This window comes from Octopus sinensis, linkage group LG8 (genome assembly GCF_006345805.1).
Source record: "Octopus sinensis linkage group LG8, ASM634580v1, whole genome shotgun sequence".
Lineage (NCBI taxonomy): Eukaryota > Metazoa > Mollusca > Cephalopoda > Octopoda > Octopodidae > Octopus > Octopus sinensis.
Window position 1 is genome coordinate 70,893,525 of NC_043004.1, and position 26,606 is coordinate 70,920,130.

Consider the following 26,606-nt stretch of genomic DNA (forward strand, 5'->3'; position numbering starts at 1 on the left):
GGGGTCGATTTGCTAGACTAAAGGCGGTGCTCCAGCATGGCCGCAGTCAAATGACTGAAACAAGTAAAAGAGTAAAAAGAGAATATACACAGGCCACAAGCAGGGACAGGAGCAGGCACAGCCTTGTGGTTAAGACGTTCACTTTACAAGCGTAATGGTCTTAGGTTCAGGCCCACTGTCCAGTGCTTTGGGCAAGTGTGAACAGGAGAAGCCTAAAGTAAGAAATATTCCAATGTACTAAGGCCTGAAGATCAGAGGCAAATGGTTTCCATATTGCAAGATGAAAAACTGGCACTCTGTTGGTTACGACGACGAGGGTTCCAGTTGATCTGATCAATGGGACAGCCTGCTTGTGGAATTGACATGCAAGTGGCTGAGTACTCCACAGACAGGTGTACCGTTAATGCAGTTCTGAGAGAGATTCAGTGTGACACAGTGTGAAAAAGCTGGCTCTTTGAATTACAGGTTACTACACATTTTTGCCAGCTGAGTGGACCGGAGCAACATGAAATGAAGTGCCTCGCTCAAGGACACAATGTGTCGCTGGGAATTGAACTCACGACCTTACAATCATGAGCTGAATACCTTAACTACTAAGCCATGTGCTTTCCCTCACTGTTTTAACTTCCACTTTTCCACCCTTGTATGGGTCGGATGGAATTTCTTGAGGCAGATTTTCTGACTGGATGCCCTTCCTGTCACCAACCTTCATCTCTTCCCAAGCAAAGTAATATTGCTAGGGCATTGATAGACAGAAACTGTGTAGAAGCCTGTATTGTGTGCATATTGTAGGTACAGGCATGGCTGCCTTGTAAGAAGATTGTTTTCCAATCACTTGGTTTTGGGTTCAGTTCCTCTTTGTGACACCTTGGCCAAATGTCTTTTACTATAGCCCTGGGCTGACCAAAGTCTTGTCAGTGGATCTCATCATCAACGTCAACATTTAATGTCCGTTTTCCATGCTAACATGGGTTGGATGGCTTGACAGGAACTGGCAAAACCAGGAGCTGCATCAGGTCCCATAAGCCTGTTGTGACTTAGTTTCTATGGCTGGATGCTCTTCCATCCTTCCTAATACCAACCACTTAACAGATTGTACTGGGTACATGGCACCAGTACTTTTTATGTGGCGCCATCACCAGAGCTTTTTATGTGGCACCATCACCAGAGCTTTTTACATGACACCTTGATTTTAGGATTTTAATTCTATTGTAGTGAATAGGACCTGGTAAGCAAAAACTGAAAAGCTTGTCGTATATGTTTGTGTGTGTGTGTGTGTGTGTTAGTTACTGTTTCTTTCTCTGATTTTGCCTGATAGTTGTGAACAAGTATCCTTGTCATACAAGCAACACCCTTTGTTTCCAGTCTTTTGTGAAAATATTTCTGGTCTTGGAGAAATATTATCTTACTTTCAAACAGATGAGGGTTGGGGGTCAGGGGAGCATCCAGCTATAGGGAAACCACCTCAGCAAATTCCCTTTGACTGATGCAAGAATGTGCAAAGTGGACATTGACCCTTTAGCATTCAGATTTCTCTGTCAAATATGTTTAATTATTCACATTGATTTGAATTAGCCATGCATTACTTCGTAGCTTCAAGATTTCAATGATGTGATTGTTTGTTTTTAGAATGACATTGTAGGGTAGGTGTGAGAGGCTGGATCTGATCAGTTTGTACATAAAACAGATAGAATATTTGGCTGGATGTGGCCAGATTAAATGCTAAAGGGTTAAAACAATGATTTCAATAATGATTGCGTGTGCATGTGGAAGTTGGCATTTCCACTTCTTACGTGAAATCGTCTGAGTAAAAAGACAGTGCCATTGTATTTACATATCTACATTATCTATCAGCTCTATGTCCATAATCAAAATAGTGAAATGAAAACTCCCTTTCTTGTAAAACAGAGAAGCATTTGCCTTTAAAAAAATATTTTCTGAAATAAGTACCTGTCTCATCTATGCTAGCATAGAAAATCATCATCATCATAATTATCATTATTCGATGCCCATTTTCCATGCTGACATGGGTTGAATGGGTTGACAGGAGATGCAAAGGCCGGGAGCCATACGAAATTCCATAGTCTTGCTTTGGCATGGATACTATAGCTGGATTCCCTTAATGCCAACCACTTTGCAGAGTATACTGGGTGCTTTTTATATGGCACCAGCACCAGTGCCTTCTTATTTCTTTACTGCCCACAAGGGGCTGCACACAGAGGGGACAAACAAGGACAGACAAACGGATTAAGTCGATTATATCAACCCCAGTGCGTAACTGGTACTTATTTTAATCGACCCTGAAAGGATGAAAGGCAAAGTTGACCTCAGCAGAACTTGAACTCAGAACGTAGCGGCAGACGAAATGCCGTTAATCATTTCGCCTGGCGTAAAAATGTTTCTGCTGGCTCGCTGCCTTCACCAGTGCCTTCTATGCGACACCAGCACCAATACTTTCCACATGGCACCAGTATGGATGTAAAAGGATCAGAGAATACAAATATGTGTTTGTGGTGGGGGTTGGTTTAACAACTTTTCATAATAACACTTCCGTGCCTGTTTCTCTTCAGTTTGTAAGACTATGGGCCCTATTGTAGTGTCATCGTTCCATATAAACTACACCTTAATGATGCCTCGAATTCCTTTTATTGGTGCAAGCATAGCTGTGTGGTTAAGCAGCTTGCTTCCCACCACATGGTCTTGGGTTCAATCCAACTGCATAACACTTTGTGCTTGTGTCTTCTACTAATGTCCTGGGCTTATTAAAGCCCAGTCAGTGAAATTGGTGTATATGTATGGCTTACATACATGGCATTCCATTGGTTATGATGGCGAGGGTTCCAGTTGATCTGATCAATGGAATAACCTGCTCATGAAATTAATATGCAAGTGACAGAGCACCCCACAAACACACATAATGTAGTCCTCAGGGAGATTCATTGTGACTCGTATGACGAAGCTAACCCTTTGAAATACAGGTATTACTCGTTTTTGTCAGCTGAGTGGACTGGAGCAACAGGAAATGAAGTGTCTTGCCCAAGGACATAATACAGTGCCAGGAATTGAACTCATGATCTTAAGATTGTGAGCCAGATGCTCTCTATATATTCCTTTACTTTTTTACTTGTTTCAGTCATTTGACTGTGGCCATGCTGGAGCACTGCCTTTAGTCGAAGAAATCAACCCCAGGACTTATTCTTTGTAAGCCTGGTACTTATTCTATTGTTCTCTTTTTGCCGAACTGCTATGTTATGAGGGATGTAAACACACCAACATCAGTTGTCAAGTGATAATTGGAGGACAAACACAAACACACACACAGATATATATATATATATACATATACATATGCATATATATATATATATATATACACACACATATACATATAAATATATATATATATATATATATATATATATATTTATACATATATATATATATTATATATATATATATATATATATCTATATATATATATATATATATATCTATATATATATATATACATACATACATATATTTATACATACACGACTGGCTTCTTTCAGTTTCCTTCTACCAAATCCACTCACAAAGCTTTGATTAGCTCAAGGCTATATAGTAGAAGACACACTTACTCAAAGTGCCACATAGTAGGACTGAACCATGTAGTTGGTAAGCAAGCTACTTACTACACAACTACTCCTGTGCCTATTTGAGAAACATTTAGAATATCTTTTTTTTTGTCTGTAAATGATTTATTTGCTACAAGAGCAACATATAGGGGACATTACAAGGACAGGTTATAGTGTTGGTGGGTCTAGTTTACTTAGAAATTTGTTGACTATGTGATTTAGTACTCAACTGGGAAAGACATGGATCTCATTTTATACACTCATATATGTGTGTGAAGGAGCATGGTTCAATGGTTAGCATTTAGCCCACAATTGTGAGGTTGTGAGTTCAGTTCCCATATCGGGCTGTGTGTTGTGTTCTTGAGCTTGACACTTTGTTTCACTTTGCCCCAGTTCATCTGTAGAAATAAGTTGTGATGTCACTGGTGTCAAGGTGTATCGTCCTTTGCCTTTCCCTTGGATAACATCAGTGGCGTGGAGAGGGGAGGCTGGTATGCATGGACAACTGCTGGTCTTCCATAAAACGACCTTGCCTGGGCTTGTACCTTGTAGTGGAACTTTCTAGCTGCAATTCATGGCTATTCATGACCGAAGGGAGTTGTACCTTCTACTTTATGCACAAATAAATGGTGCAGAGAGGGGAGGCTGGTATGCATGGGTAACTGCTGGCTCTTCCATAAAAACAACCTTACCTGGGCTTGTGCCTCGGAGGGGAACTTTCTAGGCGCAATCCCATGGTCATTCATAGCTGAAGGGAATCTTTACCCATTACCCTATATGTGTGTGTGTGTGTGTATGTATACCATCATTGTTTTAGTGTCTACTTTCCAATGCTTGTACAAATAAAAAAAAAACCGGTTGAAGTAGATCTCTCATAGCCGGATGTTCTTCTTTTTATCAACCTTTATGTTTGCAAGCGAGGTGATATGTTCCCCTAGTCTGGACATGTCATGGAAGATTGCAAACATCACTGCTTGTATGATGGTTATGTTTGTTTACAATTAGCAAGACAAAGTGATGCAAGACAAAGTGACAGAAACACACATACACACTTATTTACACACACACATCGACATGCATAACACATATAATATAAAATAGGCTTATTTTCAGTTTTTTTTTTGTGTACCAAATTCACTCACAAGGGCTTTGTTTGACCCAGGGCTATAACAGACACTTGCACAAGGTGGCATACAGTGGTATTAAATCTAATAACCACACTGTTATGTCTATTATATGTAGACATATATATAGACAGGCGCAGGAGTGGCTGTGTGGTAAGTAGCTTGCTTACCAACCACATGGTTCCGGGTTCAGTTCTACTGTGTGGCACCTTGGGCAAGTGTCTTCTACTATAGCCTTGGGCCTACCAAAGTCTTGTGAGTGGATTTGGTAGATGGAAACTGGAAGAAGTCTGTTGTATATATGTATGTATATGTATGTGTGTGTATATGTTTGTGTGTCTGTGTTTGTCCCCCAACATCGCTTAACAACCGATGCTTAATGGTAACTTAGTGGTTTGGCAAAAGAACCTGATAGAATAAGTACTAGGCTTACAAAGAATAAGTCTGGGGATCGATTTCTTTGACTAAAGGTGGTGCTCCAGCATGGCCACAGTCAAATGACTGAAACAAGTAAAAGAGTATGTATATATATATATATATATATATATATATATATATATATATATATATATATATATATATATATATACACAATATATATATATACATATATATATACATACATATATATATATATATGCATAGTCAATAGATGAGCTCCAGAGATTCTCAGCATAGAAGACAGTAGTGCTCAAATGATTCAAACTTAGATACCATTGTCTTTATAGGGATCAATTCCATGGGGTAAAGAATTTGTTGTAAGAGGGATGGGGTTGAGCAGATATGGAGACAGTTATGTGGATAAACAAATTGCATATATTAAATATACTACTTATATATATATATGCACGCATATACATCTATCTATATAATTACACATATTTATATATGGTATACATTGGTACCCAATCCAATATAATCTGTAGATCCAAGTGTGGCATATGTATAAAAAAGAACACAAGTGGGGTTTAAAATTCACAACAGCTGTTTCAGCAGCATTTTATTGATGCATTCTTAGATTACATCATGGCAAAAATCTGCCATCGGTAGGTAAACTTTAAACAGAGGCCATATAATCATGTCTAAAGTTTACCTGATGATGGCAGATTTTTGCCATGATGTAATCTAAGAATGCATCAATAAAATGCTGCTGAAACAGCTGTTGTGAATTTTAAACCCCATTTGTATTTTTCTTATATATATATATATAATATATATATATGTATATATATATTATATTAATAATAATAATAATAATATCAGGGAGTATAACTCCAAACTTACAGGGAAAAATTCAATTTAGTATTAAGTCAAATTTCACAATATAAATATATAAAAATATAAATTAGAGATAAAACCATTATCATGCAACTCAAACAGTGATAGACATAAACCAAAACATGAATAACAAATAATATATATTTTTATAAAACATAACTAGATCTCAAAAAGTATAAAAATGAATGATCAGTATTTAATGTTTTATAAAAATATATATTATTTGTTATTTATGCTTTGGTTTATGTCTATCACTATTTGAATTGCATAATAGTGGTTTTATCTCTAATTTATATTTTATATATATATAAATGTATCTATGTATCACATGCTTTATGCATGACAGTGTGAACTATTGTCAGTATACTTTGTTAAATCAGTTCTTGGAAAAAATAACAAAAATAGGCTCAGGAGTGGCTATGTGGTAAGAAGCTTGCTTCCCAACCACATGGTTCTAGGTTCAGTCCCACTGCATGGCACTTTTAGCAAGTGTCTTTTATTATAGTCTCAGGCTGACCAAGGCCTTGTGAGTTGATTTGGTAGATGGAAACTGAAAGAAGTCCATCGTATATATAAGTATATGTATATATTTATGTGTGTGCTTGCGTATGTGTCTTTTTTTTCCCCTTGCCATTTCTTTACAACCAATGCTGGTACATTATTTACATTTGATGGATATTTGTCCTCATCTTGTTTGTTGTTAACGCAACATTTCAGCTGATATACCCTCCAGACTTCATCAGATGTCTTGGGGGAAATTTGGAACTAGGGTTCTCATTCTTAAGGTATTTTCCAATGTTGTTATTATTATTATTATTATTATTATTATCATTATTATTCAGGTCATTGCGACTAAACTCAAGATTCTGAGTTTGATTCCAAGCAGTGACCTGAATAATAATGATGATAATAATAATAATAATAATAATAATAATAATAACATCGAAAAATACCTTAGGAATGTGAACCCAGGTTCGAAATTTCCCCAAGACAATTGATGAAGGCTGGAGGGTATATCAGCTGAAAAGTGTTAACAACAAACAAGATGAGGACAAATATCTGTCAAATGTAAATAATGTAAATAATTCCTCATCTCTTAAATATAGAACTGTAACTAATGTTGGTGTGTTTATGTCCTCATAACTTTGCAGTTTGGCAAAAAGAGACTGATGGAATAAGTACTAGGCTTACAAAGAATAAGTTCTGGAGTTGGTGCTCCAGCATGGCTGCAGTCAAATGATTGAAATACATAAAAGAATGAAAGAAAACATTAAAATATATTAACCCTTTCATTACCAATCTGGCTGAAACCGGCTCTGGCTCTGTAGGACAAATTTCTTGTTTTCACAAGTTTTGAATTAAAATCTTCCACCAAACCGTAGTCACAATTTATGTTCCCAACACTAGCTTAATTATAACTAAGTTATTTTACTAAATATCTCAAGCATCTTGAAATCAATACAGTAACGAAAGGGTGAGAAAAATGTGACTTATCACTGATATTGTATATAAACATTATAAATTTATACTTCAGTGAAAACTGAATAACAAAATCGAAATTGGAGCTGTACTTCCTGAAAGCTAAAAACAGTTTGTAGAAAGCAAACATTTTTTAAAAATACTTACATAAAACCAAATTGGAAAAATGTTTTCAGAAACTTAATTTTGAAATTAAAATAAAATTAAAATAAACAGGATGAATCACTGGTCCATAGCATTCTTTCAGGACATAAACCTGCTGTTTGAAAACTATGACAGAGTCATCAGCTTTGTCTGAGGAGACACAGAGATGTCAAAACACTGGGTGTCTTAGTGTGTCCCTATGCTAATGATTTTAGTGTTATAAAACAAACATTCATCTGAAAGGTGAAGTTACTGTTCAATGATGAAATAGAACACTGATTAACATGTTTGGATTTTTTGCTTGGCTACCAATTTTCAATCTCTTCAATTTCTGTTTGAATTGATTTCATATTTGGTGTAATGATGTAGTTTTATATGCTAATCAATACCATGAAATTTATTTTCTCTATAAATCAATAAATAGCGTGTTATTAGCTTTTAAAGTTTGCAAATCTTGGGTAATTTTAGCAAATCGTAAGCCACAGACATTCTCACCTGTTTCCATAATAACAAGCCAAACGTGAGAACTCTTTTGTCTGTGAGATAGCACTTGTTGATTTATTTATAGTTTCATATTAAAGCACATTACACACAAAAATGACAGCTTCTAAATCCTGTTTTCTGACTTGGTGGAAATTGTCAAACTTTAAACCCCGATAACTTTGTTTAAAAACTTTTCTGGAAAAAGCGAAATATCTCCTAAGATTCAACTTGGAAAACTACATTAATACACCAAATTAAAAATTTCAATTAACTTAGAAACATCCACAACTGCAGGCAAACAGAAAGGGTTCACGTATTTACATTTGAATCTACTGGGAGGTATATAGATTGAATATATAAGTCACTATTTTGATTCTTGCCACTTACCATGATTTATTACTATTTCTATGTTGTCTGGTATATGTTGTAAATACTTATCTTCTATTGTATTGATACTTGTTTTCTGCTTTTGCCATTAAAGTAACATTTAAAAAAAAAAAGTAAATTCTCAAGATTCATATATCATTGACAAGATTTCTAAAATTTGTTTTATTTATTTTTTCTATTCCAGAGTATATTTCTTGAAAAATAAAATAGACCAACACACAAACAGCACTGCCCTGTAGTTTCTATTCAGCAACTCTGGTATCTGAATTACTGTTTTGTTTGCTTTTAAATTTATTAAATTATCATTATTATTATTCTATGTTTGACTTTTGCTTTACATTTGTACAAGTTGGCTCCAAGTCTCACCCAGAGATCTCAAGAGACTAGTTAGAAGTTCATGTTGGTATTATGTCCAGGGTGCCATATATTTAGTTCTGTACATAGTGTTGTTCTAGAGAATGTTTAAGAAACCATAAGAAAATTATGAGTTTGTTTTAAAATTTGAGATTACATAGAAAGTATTTTGCGTAGGATATGGGCAGTTCCCATGAGCACTATCTTTTGAACTTCTGCCATTTTGGGGTTTCCTGGTATCTGAGCTAGGTAGCAATCAGCCCCTTTTGCCTCCTCCTCCTCCCCCCACACCACCTCCCCCTCCCCCTCCTCGTCCTCCACCTGGAAGGAGATACGAAACAATCAGCCCCTTTTGCTATCATTCCTAGGGTGCCTATGACAACAGGTATTGTTCTAGTTTTCAGGTTTCACATTTTACCAATTTCTATTTCAAGATCTTTATATTTACTCAGTTTTTGGTAGGTCTTGATAAATACATTTATGTCAGTTGGGACAGTCATATCAATGAGATGTCATGATTTTGTCTGAAATCATTCAGTATAATGTCTGGCCTCATTGCATCTCTCAGTTTGAACAGTAAAGTTCCAGAAGAGTGAGATGTGATCATTTTCAAGCACTGGAAGTGGTTTGTGTTTCCACCAGTTTTTATCATGGGGCAAGTCCAGGCCTTTGCAGATTATCCAGTGAATATATTGTGCTGCTCTATCATGCCTGTTGAGATACTCTGTGGGCGCAAGAAGGCTGCACATGGAGACAACATGATCAATGGTTTCTGCTTCTTGTTTACATTCACAACATTTTGGGCTACTGCCGTTCTTTAAGATGTTGGCCTGGTAGCTTCTTGTAGGTGGGCATTGATCTTGGGCTGCTATGATAAACCCTTCTGTCTCTGATTTTAAGCCAAAAAGCATTAACCATTGACGAGTAAGGGCTTTGTGAATATCAGCATTATTAGCTCTCTTTGCATGTTTGCCATTGAGCAGTTTTTCTTACCATTTACCAGTAAGAATATCTAAGGCAGCAGTTTTACCAAGGGTTTTTATATGCTCAGTTTTTTTTCAGTACTTGTTTTCAGTACGTCTTATTCTGGGATTTTTATCATCATCATCATCAAAATCTACCATCTAGGCAGTTTTCAGCCAATCTGTGTAATATGATATATATATATATATATTGTTATTTATGTATCATACTTAATGTATGTACATTGTTGACTGGTAAGTTAGTGTTATATTTGCCCGAGATAATGTTTCTTATGGGTGTGCTGTGTTTCAAAACACAATATCTTTGGGAGGGAAATGCATGCCAGATGTATTTTGATTTAATGGGGACTTATCAATAATATATACTGACAGCCAGCCACATGCCTTAATGGGATTTGTCACCTCTGATATAAGGACCAGTGAAAAAAAACAAACTCTTAAGCTGTATTGCAAATAGCTATTCAGTTAATAATAATAATAATAATAATAATATATTTCTTTACTACCCACAAGGGGCTAAACATAGAGGGGACAAACAAAGGGATTAAGTTGATTACATCAACCCAGTGCGAAACTGGTACTTAATTTATCGACCCCGAGAGGATGAAAGGCAAAGTTGTCCTCGGCGGAATTTGAACTCAGAACGTAACGACAGACGAAATACCACTAAGCATTTCACCCGGCGTGCTAACGTTTCTGCCAGTAATCATCATCATCATAATCATCATCATTTAATGTCTGTTGTCCATGGTGGCATAGGTTGGATGGTTTGACTGGGCTGGCACACTGGAAGGCTGCGCTAGGATCCAGTCTGATTTGGCATGGTTTTCTACGGCTGGATGCCCTTCCTAACGCCAACCACTCCTAGAGTGTAATGGGTACTTTTACATGCTGCTGGCATGGGTGCTATTTGCATGACACCAGTATCTGTCACAACTGTGATTTTGCTTGGCTTGATGGGTCTTCTTCTTAAGCATGATATCATATCAAAAGTCTTGGCCATTGCCTCTGTGAGGCCCAACACTCGAAGGGAGCCCAGCCACTTTGCCTCCATGAGGCCCAATGCTTGAAAGGAACTCAGCCACATTTTCCACAAGGGTGAAAGACGAGGGGGATAATACAGAGACAGACATAAAGTGTGGGAGTTTACATATAATAATAAAATGATAAAAAAAAAGTATACATGGTCTACATTGGAAAAGAAGGAACATGTGCATAGCATACAAAAGTAAAAAAAAATACATAGGGAAGATGGGCCCTCATGATATAGGAACACCTCTAGGGATAATTGAGGAACCCCACTGTCTGAGATTTCTCTGAAACCCTAGGAGCAAGTGCCCTCTCCAGTTCCTTCTCTCCAACTCACAGGGCTACACTTAGGTACCATCCACTCTTGCCATTTTTGAAACTTCCACCCACCTTCCAATAAACTCACTCGAGGACAGCACTTCCATCTCCACTCTCAATTTCCTTTTCAAGTGAAACTTGAAAAAGTCAGTGAGAGCTCTAATAATCACCACCACTATTATTATTGTTGTTGTTGTTGTTCACACGAACTATGTGAAGCTATTTATCATATTTATGATATGCACGAGTTTTTCTACTCAAGTTCAAAAAATAGCTTGCATGTGGTACAACTCAAAACACAGTATTAAGCATGTCAAGTATCCGCGTGTCATTGGTCTACTGCTAGTCTCATGACTTGGACGTAACCTAAAATAGCTAAGATAATGCACGGGACAGCGAGCGCGTGCACCTCAAGAGATAATGTACACGATAGCATACGTCAGCCGCTAAAAAGTCTGTGATTGGTGTAGGGCAGCTCTACATCATATATTTACATTAACCGCAGGTAGGCAAGCAAAAATGTGATCGCATATTTGCGTCAACCGTTGTGAAGGGGTTAACGATTCTGTTAGCTCACTGCCTTAGCTGTAGTTGTAATCTTTTCTATTCAAAGCACAAGGCCTCAAAGGATGAAAGGCAAAGTCAGCCTTGACAGAATTTGCACTCAGAATGCAAAGACAGGCGAAATACCGCTAAGCATTTCACCCAGTGTGCTAATGATTCTGCCAGCTCGCCACCTTAATAATAATAATAATAATAATGATAGAGCAGGATGGGCTACTCAACCTGAAGAAAATTCTAACTGGGCCCCACCTGCAAGGTCATGTGCTGTTTATTTTGATATGAGATCATCATGCCGCGCACATATGGTTGTGATGCATGTGCCTGGTGTACCCTTATCAGACGGGTAGTCATGATGGGTATACTGGGCTTCGTATATTTTACCCCAGTGTCACTTTGATGGCATGCACTGCTCTCTCACTCAATAATAATAATAATAATAATAATAATAATCATCATCATGGTTTCAAATCTTGCCACAAGGACAGCAATTTTGGGGGAGGGGACGAGTTGATTACATCGATCTCCAGTGTTTCACTGGTACTTATTTAACTGACCCTGAAAGGATGAAAAGCAAAGTCGACCTTGGCAGAATTTGAACTCAAAATGTAAAGATGGATGAAATGCCACTAAGCTAACATTTCTGCCAGTTTCTTTGCCTTAGTTGTGGTTGTAATAATGCAGTGAAGTCATAGTTGCAATGGTGCAAATCATTGGTTCCAAAGCTAAATTTCATCTCAATGCTGGATGTATTAAAACAATTAAGAAGCAGTTGTAATGATTAACCTCATTAGTGGCTGTCATCGAATGGTTCAACTGTGGCTGAAATGAAATACCTTCATATTATTCATATGATACAAATATGTGTTGATTGTGATGAGACAATGTACGTAGTTGAAATGAGATGACTGTGTTGGCCGTAAAGACATAATTCAAAATAGATTGCAATGAAATAACTCCCTGGTAGCTGTAGTATGCGGATGTGTCTTGGTTATAATGACACAGATAATTTATGGATGTCACGAAGCGTTTCACTGTTGACTGTAATGTCTTGGAAGTCTCTGTAATGACCAACTCAGTAGTGAGTGTATAATGAAATGGTTTAGTAGCAGTTGTAACGATAAAACTTTGTGGTGATTTTAATAAAATAGATTGGTGGTTGTAATTGTATGAGTCCAGCTTTTATGCGTACCAGGTCATTGCCCATTGCTGCACTGCTGGTAAAAATAGTTGTTAGTGCTGGTGACATGTAACACGCACTCTTTATGGTTACACATAAAAGGCACCCATAACAGTGACATGTAAAAGGTACTTATGACAGGTAAATGGAACCCTTTATGGTGACACATAAAAGGCATCTGTGATGGTGATACGTTAAAGGCACCCATGACATGTAAAAGGCAGCCTTGATGGTTACATGTAAAAGGCATCTGTGATGGTGACATGTAAAAGGTACTTGTGACTGTGATACGTAAAAAGCACCTGTGATGGTGACATGCAAAAGGCACTTATGACAGGTAAAAGTGACAGTGACAGTGATATGCAAAAGGGACTCATGACATTGACACTTACGGTGGTGACATGTAAAAGGCACCTTTGACACTGATGCATAGAAGACACCTGTGATGGTTACTCATGAAAGGCAGTGTTATGTAAAAGGCACCTGTGACAGTGATACACAAAAGGCACTTGTAATGGGGATACGTGGAAGGAGGAATTACTGGAAAGTTCCGAAGAGGGGGAGGAAGGGGAGGAATTACTTCCTGCCAAGTTCAGAGGAGGGGGATTACCTCCTGGAAAGTTCCAAAGAGGGGGATGAATTATGTCCTACAGAGTTCCGAGGAGGAGGAGGAGGAGGAATTACTTCCTGGAAAGTTCCCAGGAGAGGGAGGAATTACTTCCTGGAAATTTCCGAGGAGGGGAGGAAGGGGAGAATGCATAAAGGGCAACTGTGATGGTGACATGCAAAAGGCATCCATGACAGTGACATGTAAAAAGCACCTGTGTGGGTGGCACGTAAAAGGCATCCACTACGCACTTGGAGTGGTTGGCATTAGGAAGGGCATCCAGAATCAGACTGGAACCTGGTGCAGCTCTCCAGCTTACCAGTTCCAGCCAAGCTGTCTAACCCATGCCAGCATGGAAAGCAGATGCTAAATGATGAGGATGATGATGGTGATGACGATGATGATACCTTCCTAAATTGTTTATGGTGATTAGATGTCTGTGCAGTACCTACATGAGTTCACTCTCCTCTGTCAAATCGACATTTACCTGTACCAGTGCACAGTTTGCCAGACATTAGGTGTTGATGAGATCATGGAGCAACATGTGATGAAGTGTTTTTTTTTGCTCAAAAACACAATGCACTGCCTTGTCCAGGTATTGAACCCATGACATTAGGATCTTGAGGGCAACACCCTAACCACTAGGCCACGTGCCCTCAGGAACCTTACTGTCTATCTTTCTATCTACTTTATTCATCACCCCACCTTTCTTTTTCACTGTCTCTACCTTACTCTCTCTTTCTCTCTATTCTGCCTGCCTTTCATTCTTAACCCTACTCTCTATCTTTCTATCTATCTTTCTCATTATCCCTTCATTCCTCTTTCTGTTACTCTCTCTGTTTCTCTCTCTCTTCTCTCTGCCTCTCTCTCTACCTTGCTCAGTTGTTTAATTTTTGTTTCTTTCTCTTCATTTTTTCTATTCTTACCTTCTCTCAACCCACTGACACACCTCATACACACCATTCACACACACACATCCTACCTGCAACTCTCCCCCATACATACACCACGTGCATGTGCTCCCTGCCCCATATGCACACACACACACACACACACACACACACATACATACATACATACACACCATGTGTATAAATACACACACACGTCACTTACAAATGTCTCGTATCAGGTAATGAGCACAAAAAGACAACAACATGACAAAGGAAAGTTTTAACAAATAATATATATTTATTATCATTTTACATCCGTTTTCTATGTGCTTGGACATGTATACACACCCCTGTGTTTTATATCACTCTTTCTCATATATACTGCATACACACACACACCATACTCTTTTACTCTTACTCTTTTACTTGTTTCAGTCATTTGACTGTGGCCATGCTGGAGCACCGCCTTTAGTCGAGCAAATTGACCACAGGACTTATTCTTTGTGAACCTAGTACTTGTTCTATCGGTCTCTTTTGCCGAACCGCTAAGTTATGGGTATGTAAACACACCAGCATCAGTTGTCTAGCGATGTTGGGAGGACAAACACAGACACACAAACACACACATATATATATGCATATATGTATATACGACAGGCTTCATTTCAGTTTCCGTCAACCAAATCGACTCACAAGGCTTCGGTCGGCCTGAGGCTATAGTAGAAGACACTTGCCCAAGGTGCCATGCTTTAGGGCTAAACCCAGAACCCGTGTGGTTGGTAAGCAAGCTACTTACCACACAGCCACTCCCGCGCCTATATGTATACATTTGTGTATACATATGCGCAAACATAACTGACAAATATCTCAATGAGGACAAAAAGACAAGAACATATATATATATGCATATGACCAGACTTTAATTTATGTTTTAATACACACACACACGCACACACACACACACAAAATATATACGATCATTTTACTTCTGTTTTCTATGTACATAGACATGCATACACACCTGTGTTATATACACACCTGTGTTATATATCATTCTTTCTCACATATTCTGCACAGACAAGCTCACACACAGACCCACCCATCCACACACACACACATGCATGCACAAGTGGTGAGGCAGTCTAAAGTCCCATTCGTATCCGCTTGAGATGACCTATATTCCACACAACAGCAAGAAGGACGCATTGAACAATGTAATCCTGGATATACAAAACAGATGAGTTGCTAACGGCCGAAACGCCTGTTTTTGATATTTAGGTGTCTTCTCAGTTAGGACTGATCTGCCCAGGGTTAAACAATGACACACACACACAAACGAAGATAACATTGCAATGTGAAAGGCTTGGTGTCCCTCGACTATCAAGATCTCAATTTAGTTGTAATTTTTAATTTTCTATTCGTTTCGGTCATTTGACTGCGGCCATGCTGGAGCACCACCGTGAAGGATTTCAGTCACACAAATGGGCCACAGGACTTATTTTTTTAAAGCCCAGTACTTATCCTATTTGTCTGTTTTGCCAAACCGCTAAGTTACGGGGACGTAAATACCCACATGCCAGTTGTCAAGCAATGGTCGTGGGGGACAGGACAAACAGACACACACACACACACACACACACACACACACACACACACACACACACACACACACATATACAGGGGTTGAACAAAATAATGAGAATACCTTAAAATTTCAAACAAATTTATTTTAACATAGGGTAGGACTGCCTTCGGCAGTATTTACAGCTTGAATTCTATGAGGTATGGACTCGTACAAAGTTTGAATTATTTCCAAAGGAATTTTTGTCCATTCTTCAGTTAAAACAGTCTCCAGTTCTTGTAGTGATGATGGTGGAGGATATTGACTCCTTACTTGTTTTTCTAAAATGCACCATAAATCTTCAATAATATTGAGATCTGGGGACTGTGGTGGCCAGATAAAGTGTTCAACTTCACTAGAATGTTCCTCGTGCCATTCAGTAACAATTTTAGCTGTGTGAATTGGTGCATTATCATCCTGAAAGGCTGCCTTTCCCTCCGGAAACAGTTCCGCAACCATAGGATGAATTTGATCAGATAAAATGCTTAAATAATCTTGGTTATTGATATTCTGCCATGAAGTGAAACCATTGGGCTGGTGGATTTCCAAGATATAACCCCCCCCCCCCCCGCCCCAGATCATCACAGATCCTCCTCCATGTTTAGCAGTCTGGGTCAAATGCTTCTTTTGGCTGTCTCTACTTGTATATTCAGCTCCGCTCCCAGGGACCAATTCTGTAGGTTTTTACTACACTCTAAACGCTTTGCAATGTTTCTTTTTGAAAGTAATAATAATAATTATAGTGGTCTTCTGATTGTAACTCTCGGCAAACAGTTTTTGTGGAAACTGGGTTCTCATGGTAGTCATTAAGCTCTGCAGTAATTTTAGGAGCTGTACTTTTGTGATCCTTTCTAACAATTCACATATGAGTCCGACCATCCCTATCTAAAAGTGTTGGTTTTCTTCTGGAGTTTTGTTTTGACAAGGAAGTTTTTTGCCCTTTCTCAAAGGCTGTCATTACTATCGAGACAGTACTTCTTGATATACTGAACATTTCGGCTGTTTTCATTACGCTAGCGCCTGCCATATGAACACCCACCAACAATTTGACCTCTTTGAAAGTCATTTTAATTTTGGATTAATGATGTATTATCTTGTAGCTTTAAGATTTTTATGATATGATTATTTATTTTTAGAAGGACTTTGTAGGGTAGGTGTGAAAGGCTGGATCTGGCCACTTTGATCATAAAATGGGGAAAAAATTTGGACTGGTTATGGCTGGTTTAGATGCTCAATCATACCCTGCACTTGATGGTTTTTTTAAATGATGTGCCACACTGCACTGGTGCGTCTCAAGTGGTAGCTAGGTGTATTGCAGTTTTCAAAAATAATTTTAGTAACAAGAATGGTATCCAACATTGGATTTTTATGATGTGATTGATTTTATTTTTTTTAGAATGGCATTATAATAGGGTAGACGTGAAAGGCTGGATCTGGCCAGTTTGAATATAAACCAGTAGAATATTTGGGCTGGATACGACTGGTTTAACTCTCTAGCAATAATTTTCCAGCTCTTTACATTCTGGGTTCAAATATTCCCAGGGTTAACTTTATGTTGCATCCTTATGAAGTTGATACAGTAAAGTACCAGTCATGTACTGAGGCCATGGCAATCAATTTACCCACTTTCTTAAGATTACTGGTCTTGTGCTAAAATTTGAAACCATTATTTGTTTGGAATTTCCTGCATGTTATTACTGCTATTTTCATTTTATTTTGATATTTATAATTGTTATTTTTGTTGTACTATGAAATAAATGGGACAGAAAATGTTAATTACTGGAATGGTGTTGATTAAAAAAAAAACTATAATCACTACATAATCATTAACATAGTGTGACAGAGTTTGGTGTCAGTGTGTAATGATACTTGTAGTGATTGTATAATGGTGTGTATAATGAGAGTGTAATGATCCAGTGTGTAACAACAAAAGTATCAAAGTATAATCTTTGTGTATAATGACAGTGAAATGATAGTGTGTAATAATCTGGCGTGCTGACTCAGTGAAATGCCAATGTGTAAAGACTATGTAATGACAGGTGTATGACGACAGTTTGTAATGACCCAGTATATAGTGACAATGTAGTGTCTTTTTAATAACAAATTAAATTTAATAACAAATCTAATAACAAAGTGTAATAGTGTAATAAAAATTTGTAATGACTGTGTAATGACACAAGGTGTAGCCGTAGTGTAGTGACAATGTATAATGGTGGTGTATAATGACAGTGTGTAATGACACAGTGTAGTGACTGTGTAATGATCCAGTGTAATGATCCAGTGTAATGACAGTGTGTGACAACAAAAGTATTATGACTGTTTAATGACAGTGAAATGACAGTGTGTAAAGACTATGTAGTGACACTAGTGTCTTTTTAATAACATAGTATAATGCCTGCGTAATGACACAATGTGTAGAAATACTGTAGTGACAATGTATGATGATGTGCAATAATACAATGTGTAATGACACTGGATAGTGACAATATGTAATTACAGTGTAATGATTGTGCATAATGATACAGTGTATAATAATAAATGTAATGACAATGTGTAATGATATAGTGTGTAATGACAAATTTTTACAATCCATTTTTTTGCAGTGACCCGTCTACTGTTTTTGTGCTGGTTCCTGGTGCTGGTCTTGGAAGATTGGCATATGAACTGGCAAAGCTCGGATACAGTTGTCAAGGCAACGAATGGAGCTTATTCATGTTATTTGCATCTAACTTTGTACTGAACAAGTAAGTATCTCTTATCATTATCATCTTTCTTCTATCTTTCATCACCACCACCATCACTACCATCATCATCACCTGTCTTATATATTTATCACTGTCTTCTTATTTTTGGCTCATACATATGTACGTATGGTTGTGTGATGTCATATAATGTATGGCAGTATATCAAGTCTAGCTCCCACATAGACCCTTCATCATCATCATCATCATCATCAACATCATCATTATTTAACGTCCATTGTCCATGCTGGCATGGGTTGGATGGTTTGACCAGAACTGGCAAGCTGGGGAACTTCACCAGACTCCAGTCTGATTTGGCCTGGTTTCTGCAGCTGGATGCCCTTCATGCCCTTCCTAACACCATCCACTTTACAGAGTGTGCTGCTGGGGGCTTTTATGTGGCACCACATGGACGCTTTTACATGGTGCCACATGGGTGCTTTACACCAACAGCAGGACCGGTCTTAACATTTCTGCTGTGGGGCATAGGTCTTCTTGAGCATGACCAGGGGCCAGCTATCTCAGTCCTTTGTCATCTCACCTAAAAGGTCCAGCTTCCTGGGCTTGTTCTTCAGGACTTCGTCCCATGTCTTCTTGGGTCTTCCACTTCCACATGTTCCACCCACTTTCACGGACTGGCACTTCTTTACGAAGCTGACGACATCCATCCACATCACATGACCAAACCAGTGCAGTCTCCCTCTCTTGCACACAACAACTAATTCCCTTTATGCCTAACTTCTCTCTCAGAACTATGGCACTTTGTCAGACATGTTTTATATCTATCTATATATGAGCTTTCTCGGCTCATATATATTTGTCGATTTCATGGAAAGAATGAGATCATACACAGCACAGATATTTGATCTCTGTAAGCAAATTATTTGTGTGGGTCATTCAGCAAAAAGTTGTGGAGCACCCTCCTCTCATATGTGTGTTTGAATATTTACTTTGCATGAAGAAACACTGAACTACAATTGGTGAAGTTTGTGGTATTTTGCTGTCCACTGACTCAGCGCTTTTCAAGACATTTGGAAGATGCGGCTCCTTATTTGAAAAAAAAAAAAAGAAGGTATTCAGCTTCAAAGCAAGGCTTCAATGAATGTACTTTTGTTGAATCCACGTAGCGTGTCAAAACATGTAAATGTGGCCAAATATATTTATGTAGCAGCACTTTTATTAGTTTAATCACATGCAACAACGCATTATATAACATTTTATCTTCGGCATTTACATGTTTTATTTCTTTCATCACAGATTAACTCACGCCTGCGGATCTTTTCGGTTTGAACGGCAGTTTTTTCTAGCGGTGTCATATGAAATTGTCACCCATAATTATGACCCTAGTATCAATCTATTGCATTTCAATCTGTGTTAGGGTTAGGGGAAGGGTATCTTTTTTTCTTCACAAATGTAAATAAACCCAATCTGTTTCTTAAACGAGTGACATATTCATACGGCACAGAATGTTTTTTTTACCTCAATGGCGGTCATTGATTGGTTGAAATTGCAGAAATTGAAGAAAATAAAAAACAACAAATATCTTACAAACTATAGAATTTTCTCAATAAAGCCAAGAGAAAAAGATGTTTTATAAACACATTCTACCAGTATACGAAGTTTAAAATTTTTTAGTTACCCAGAAATTATGCTAAAAAGTGCTGTTCAAACCGAAAAGATCCCATACCGTTAATTATACCAAATGCATTTTCTGGTGTAAAACACACGTTAGGCGGCTTATCAAGGGGACCATATCACAAATCAACGATATACATACAATACCACTGTAAACAATAAACCATACATTATTATTATTAAGACTACTGATTCATCCACGTTTCTGCCCTCGCTTAAATACCTTAAATACACATATTTATAATTTCTGTTATTACTCTCTTATTTCAAATATTTGCTACTGAATTTTTATATATTCTCTAAACGACTCCCGCTTTTATTTCGTAGTATTTATTTGATAATAAGGCAACACGGATACACAAACTACATTAAAGAAAATTGTCGGAAAAAGATAATTAACCACGGTTTTAATCCAAGGGAAGTAATAACTAGTCTAAGGGAGTTAACTTGCATTAGATCTACTCTCTCTTTTACTCTTTTACTTGTTTCAGTCATTTGACTGCGGACATGCTGGAGCACCGCCTTTAGTCGATCAAATCGACCCCGGGACTTATTCTTTGTAAGCCCAGTACTTATTCTATCGGTCTCTTTTGCCGAACCGCTAAGTGACAGGGACGTAAACACACCAGCATCGGTTGTCAAGCAATGCTAGGGGGACAAACACAGACACACAAACACACACATATATATATATATATATATATATATATATATATTATATATATATATATATACATACATATATACGACAGGCTTCTTTCAGTTTCCGTCTACCAAATCCACTCACAAGGCATTGGTCAGCCCGGGGCTATAGCAGAAGACACTTGCTCAAGATGCCACGCAGTGGGACTGAACCCGGAACCATGTGGTTGGTTAGCAAGCTACTTACCACACAGCCACTCTTACGACTTTCAGCGTTTTGTATTACTAGCTTTATCTTTTGGCGGCAAGCTGGCAGAATCGTTATCGCGCCGGACATTACATCTGTCTTTACGTTCTGAGTTCAAATTCAGCCAAGGACAATTTTGTCTTTCATTCTAGAGTTGATGTAATAGACTAGCCGTCTCCCCCAATTTTCAGACCTTGTGCCTATAGTCGAAAGAGTTATTAACTTCATCTAAGGTGGGTTAGCTGGCACAAAAGGATCAAATGCTTAGCGGCATTTCTTCCAGTTTTACGTTATGAGCTCAAACGCTGCCAAAGTCAATTTTGCCATTTCAAAATTTTGAGCCCAGTTCTTGTACCTACAGTAGAAAGGATTATTAACTTAATCTTCATCATGCTTCAATTTATCCTCTTTTTACTGTGTATAAATATTGGGTCATCCCATAAAATAATGTGTTTTTCTCAGTTGAATGAACTAAAAGTCTGAGTGGGATGGGATAAATTACCTGCATCAACTTGCTTTAAAAGCAGGTAGTAATTTCAACTTGTCCTTATTCTTAGTGCAAGTTTTGAAGAGTGCAGTTCGATTGTAACAGTTATTTTTTCAAAGCTATAATGGAAGTGACAAAGGAGCATATTCAGTATATTTTGCTTTATGAGTTCAATAAAAGTAATAATGCAACAGAAAGTGTGAAGAATATTAATGCAGTGTATGGGGATCGGACAATAAGCGTAAGTCAGTCAACGGTGGTTCCAGAAATTCCGAGCCAGAAGCTATTGCCTAGAAGACAAGCCGCATCCTGCAAGATCTGTAGAGCTTAATGAGGATTTCTTGCAAACCCTGGTGGAACAAAATCCTATCATAACTGTTGAGGAACTAAGAAAGAAGCTTGGATTTGGTCATTCAACCATTCATTGACACCTGCGTGACATTGAAAAAGTTAGGAAATTGGGTTAATGAGCTCATCTCAAACTTTCTGAGTCTAATCATTTGCTCTTCTTTGCTGTTGTATCTCACCATGACCCTTTTTTGGAGTGAATAGTGACTGGTGACGAGAAATGGGTTCTCTATAAAAATGTCAAGCGCCGAAGACAGTGGGTAGGGAAAGGAAAAACACCAGCACTCCAGGCTAAAGAAAGTCTTCACCCATGTAGGGTGTTGTTATCTGTTTGGTGGGATACGAAAGCTTTAGTTGACTTTGAACTTTTAAACCTAAACCAAACAATAACAAAGATCTATTGTGAGCAGCTTAAGTCAGCACTACAAGAAAAACGACTGTCTTTGGTTTCAAAATGAAAGGTGTTCTTCCATCAGGATAATGCTTGACAATATACAGTGAGGATGACATTCCAAAGGCTGGAGCAGTTTGAATGGGAAACGATGCTCCTCCATATTTGCTGGACATTGCCCCCATCTGATTATCATTTATTCTGCAGTCTTCCAAATCATTTGCACGGAAAAAATATGAATTCTGTGGATTAGGTCAGAACAGTACTGGAGGAGTATTTTGCATCACAGACAAGAAGTGAATTTTGGAAAAAGGGCCTTGCAAGTGTACCAGATAGATGGAAGAACATTGTAGAAAATAAAGGAGAGTATATTTTAGATTAAAAAAGAACTTTTTTAATCTAAACTTTTGAAAGATTAAAGAAGTATGAAAGAATTGCATTATTTATGAGATGACCCAATATATATGATATGAGTGTATAAGTATATACACTTTAAAGATGAGATTAATTGGATTATACAAAGACACTTGTTAATAAGACTATGTTAGTGTACATTAGGCTCAGACAAGGCTCTGGTTAAGAAATTCACATCAGGGCCAGAACAGCTAAAGCTAACCAATGCTTTGTGAGTGAATTTGGAAGACGGAGACTTTATAGAGGTCTCTTGTGTATGTGCATGAGTGTGTTTTTGGTAATGTTTGTTTTTATGTATGGTTTATGTGAAAAATATAATATTAATATAGGTGCAGGAGTGGCTGTGTGGTAAGTAGCTTGTTTACCAACCACATGGTTCTAGGTTCAGTCCAACTGCGTGGCACCTTGGGCAAGTGTCTTCTACTATAGCCTCGGGTCGACCAAAGTCTTATGAGTGGATTTGGTTGACGGAAACTGAAAGAAGCCCATCGTATATATGTATATATGTGTGTGTGTATATGTTTGTGTGTTTGTGTTAGTTCCCCCAACATTGCTTAACAACCGATGCTGGTGTGTTTATGTCACCGTAACTTAGTGGTTCGGCAAAAGTGATCGATAGAATAAGTACTAGGCTTACAAAGAATAAGTCCTGGAATCGATTTGCTCGACTAAAGGCAGTGCTCCAGCATGGCCACAATCAAATGACTGAAACAAGTAAAAGAGTATAGGTGCAAGTGTGACTGTGGTAAGAAGCTTCTTAACAACATGGTTTTAGGTTCAGTCTCAGACTGACTAAAGCCTTGTGGGTAGATTTGGTAGATGGAAACTTGAAGAAGCCTGTCATATATGTGCATATATGTATGTATGTATGCATGCATTCATCCCTCCCTCACCACCATTTGACAACTGATGTTGGTGTGTTTACGACCCCATAATTTAGCAGTTTGGCAAAAGGGTCTGATAGAATAAGTACCAGGCTTCGAAAAACAAGTAAGTACCGGGGTTGATACATTTGACTAAAAATTCTTCAGGGTAGTGCTCCAGCATGACCAGAGTCTAATGATTGAAACAAGTAAAGAATGTAAAATATTGAAGGCTACGGAATAGATTGAAATAGTAAAAAAATTCCAGGCTTCCTTGGATTTTCCCAACATTATTCCTGGTTCTTTCCTCTTCATGTCTTCTCTGTGTCCTTGTCTGTGTACTCTACTTGCTCTTTGCCTGACCTCTTGCTGCCTTTTGTCTCTGCCTTTTCTCATTTCCTACAAGTTGTAACGCATCTGAACATTGTATACAATAAACTCAACCACAGAAATTTTTTTTTGCAATGATGTGGCTGTGTTTTAATTTAACCCTTTCGTTACCAACCCGGCTGAAACCACTTCTGTAGTACAAATGTCGTGTTTCCATTAATTTTGAGTTAAAATCTTCCAACAAACCTTAGTCACAATTTATGTTCCTAACACTAGCTGAATGATAACTAAGTTATTTTACTAAATTCTCTGTTATATTTAAAATAACTGAAAGAAACACAGAGCATCTCAAAATATATACAGTAACAAAAGGGTTAATAATATTTCTGTTGCATTGCCTTTCATCCTTTTGGGGTCAATAAATTAAGTACGAGTTGCATACTGGTGTTGATCTAATCCTAACTCTCTCCCAAAATTTAGGGCCTTGTGCTTAGAGTAGAAAAGAATATTTCTGTTGCATATAACAGACTTTTATTCAGTTGGGCAGCTGTTTGCAATGCTAGTGAATTAGTTAACCCTGTTTTTCCATATATATATATATCTATTTACATGCCTTTAAGCTTTCTTTCCACTCATCTATCACACTATATTTCTCCACTCTTAATTTTCTTTCAATTTCTTTCTTTCTCCTCCTTCTCTTTGACATTAAATCTATTAACGGTTTTTAAAAAAATAACTTGCCAGTGTTCCCTTCATCATATACACAGTAATCACATTCGGTTAAAATGACTTATTGATAGGTTTTGTTTTTCCTTTTTCCCTGATGACATTGTTTTACATCATTTTATTCTCTCAGGAATAATACCGATGTTTTTTTTTTAAACATATGTCGGAAGTATAAAGATTTGAATAACACCTGCGTTTAACTCCATTTCTTAATCTCTCTCTCTCTCTCTCTCTCTCTTATATATATAATAATAATATATAAATATATGCATATATACATACATATATGTACATACCTACATATATATGTATGCTTATGATTGAGTTTACGTCATTGACAAGACCCAATGAGGCCAAAATGCATTTGGCTCTCTTGTTAGCCACTGCTTTCATAATGCTGTTACAGAATATTGGAAATGAATAACACTGTATGGTGGTGACACTCGTTTACGACCATCACATGATATTAAGACAAGGTGACACATTCACACACACACACACACCTACACATGGACCCACATGCATGCACATGTACATGTATATATGCCTGTATACATACACACATGTACACACACACACACACACACACATGCACACGCACACACATCAGCGAGCATCATTCTATTCCCAACTACCCAATCCACTCACTAGGCTTCTGTTGGTCCATGGTTATAGCAGAAGCCATTTGTCTAAAGTGCCATGCAGTAGTAGGACTGAACCCAGAACCATATGGTTGGAAAGCAAACTTCTTACCACACATGGACGTCTGCACCATCAATAAAGAAAAGAAAAAAAGGGAAGGCTGTTCAATATTACTCTATTTCACTTGTTTCAGTCATTTGACTGCGGCCATGCTGGAGCACCGCCTTTAGTCGAGCACATCAACCCCAGGACTTATTCTTTGTAGGCCTGATACTTATTGTATTGGTCTCTTTTGCCGAACTGCCAAGTTACGGGGACGTAAACACACCAGCATCGGTTGTCAAGCGATGTTGGAGGGGGGACAAACACAGACACACAAACATACACACAGATACACACACACACACACATATATACATATGACGGGCTTCTTTCAGTTTCCATCTACCAAATCCACTCACAAGGCTTTGGTCGGCCTGAGGCTATTGTAGAAGACACTTGCCCAAGGTGCTACGCAGTGGGACTGAACCTGGAACCATGTGGTTGGTAAGCAAGCTACTTACCACACAGCCAATCCTATGCCTAGGAGTTGCGTTTAAACCAGTGATCCCCAAGCCTTTTAAACCATCAACCCCTTCACGGAATCCTTGACCCCTCATTGACCCCTAGGCATGTACAAAAAAAAAATAATAATAATAATAAAGTAGATGTGCATTTCCCGACCCCTTGAATAGTCCCATCGCTCCACTGGGGTCGATATTGGATGCCCCTGGACTAAACGAACAAAGAAAAAAAGATGGGATGGAACACCATCACAAACGTACTTCATCAGCTCCGACCTACAGTTAAACAAGTCATCATCATCATCATATACTTGTCCCAAAAATAAATATCTGCTGTTCTATAGAGAGAAGCGAAAGAAAATGAGTTGAGTATCTTGTCGAAGGACACTGTATTGCCGCTGGAATTTAATTACAATCTCGCATCATGCAAACTCGGCAAGGGAGATTACTCTTCAGATTGATGCAAGGGAAACAACTCATCTTAATCTATGCGGAGAGAATCCTGGATTTCCTTCTTTG

General features: G+C 37.9%; 1 protein-coding gene across 3 annotated transcripts in view; it reads left to right on the top strand.

The window, feature by feature from the left end:
* The window catches only part of LOC115214956 (carnosine N-methyltransferase), a 249,486-nt gene that overhangs the window by 90,485 nt on the left and 132,395 nt on the right, over nt 1-26,606 (top strand). For all 3 annotated transcript variants that reach the window (XM_029784050.2, XM_036505447.1, XM_029784052.2), the window contains exon 4: nt 18,662-18,802. In XM_029784050.2, coding sequence (XP_029639910.1) covers nt 18,662-18,802 — 141 coding nt within the window. The remainder of the gene's footprint in view (nt 1-18,661; nt 18,803-26,606) is intronic.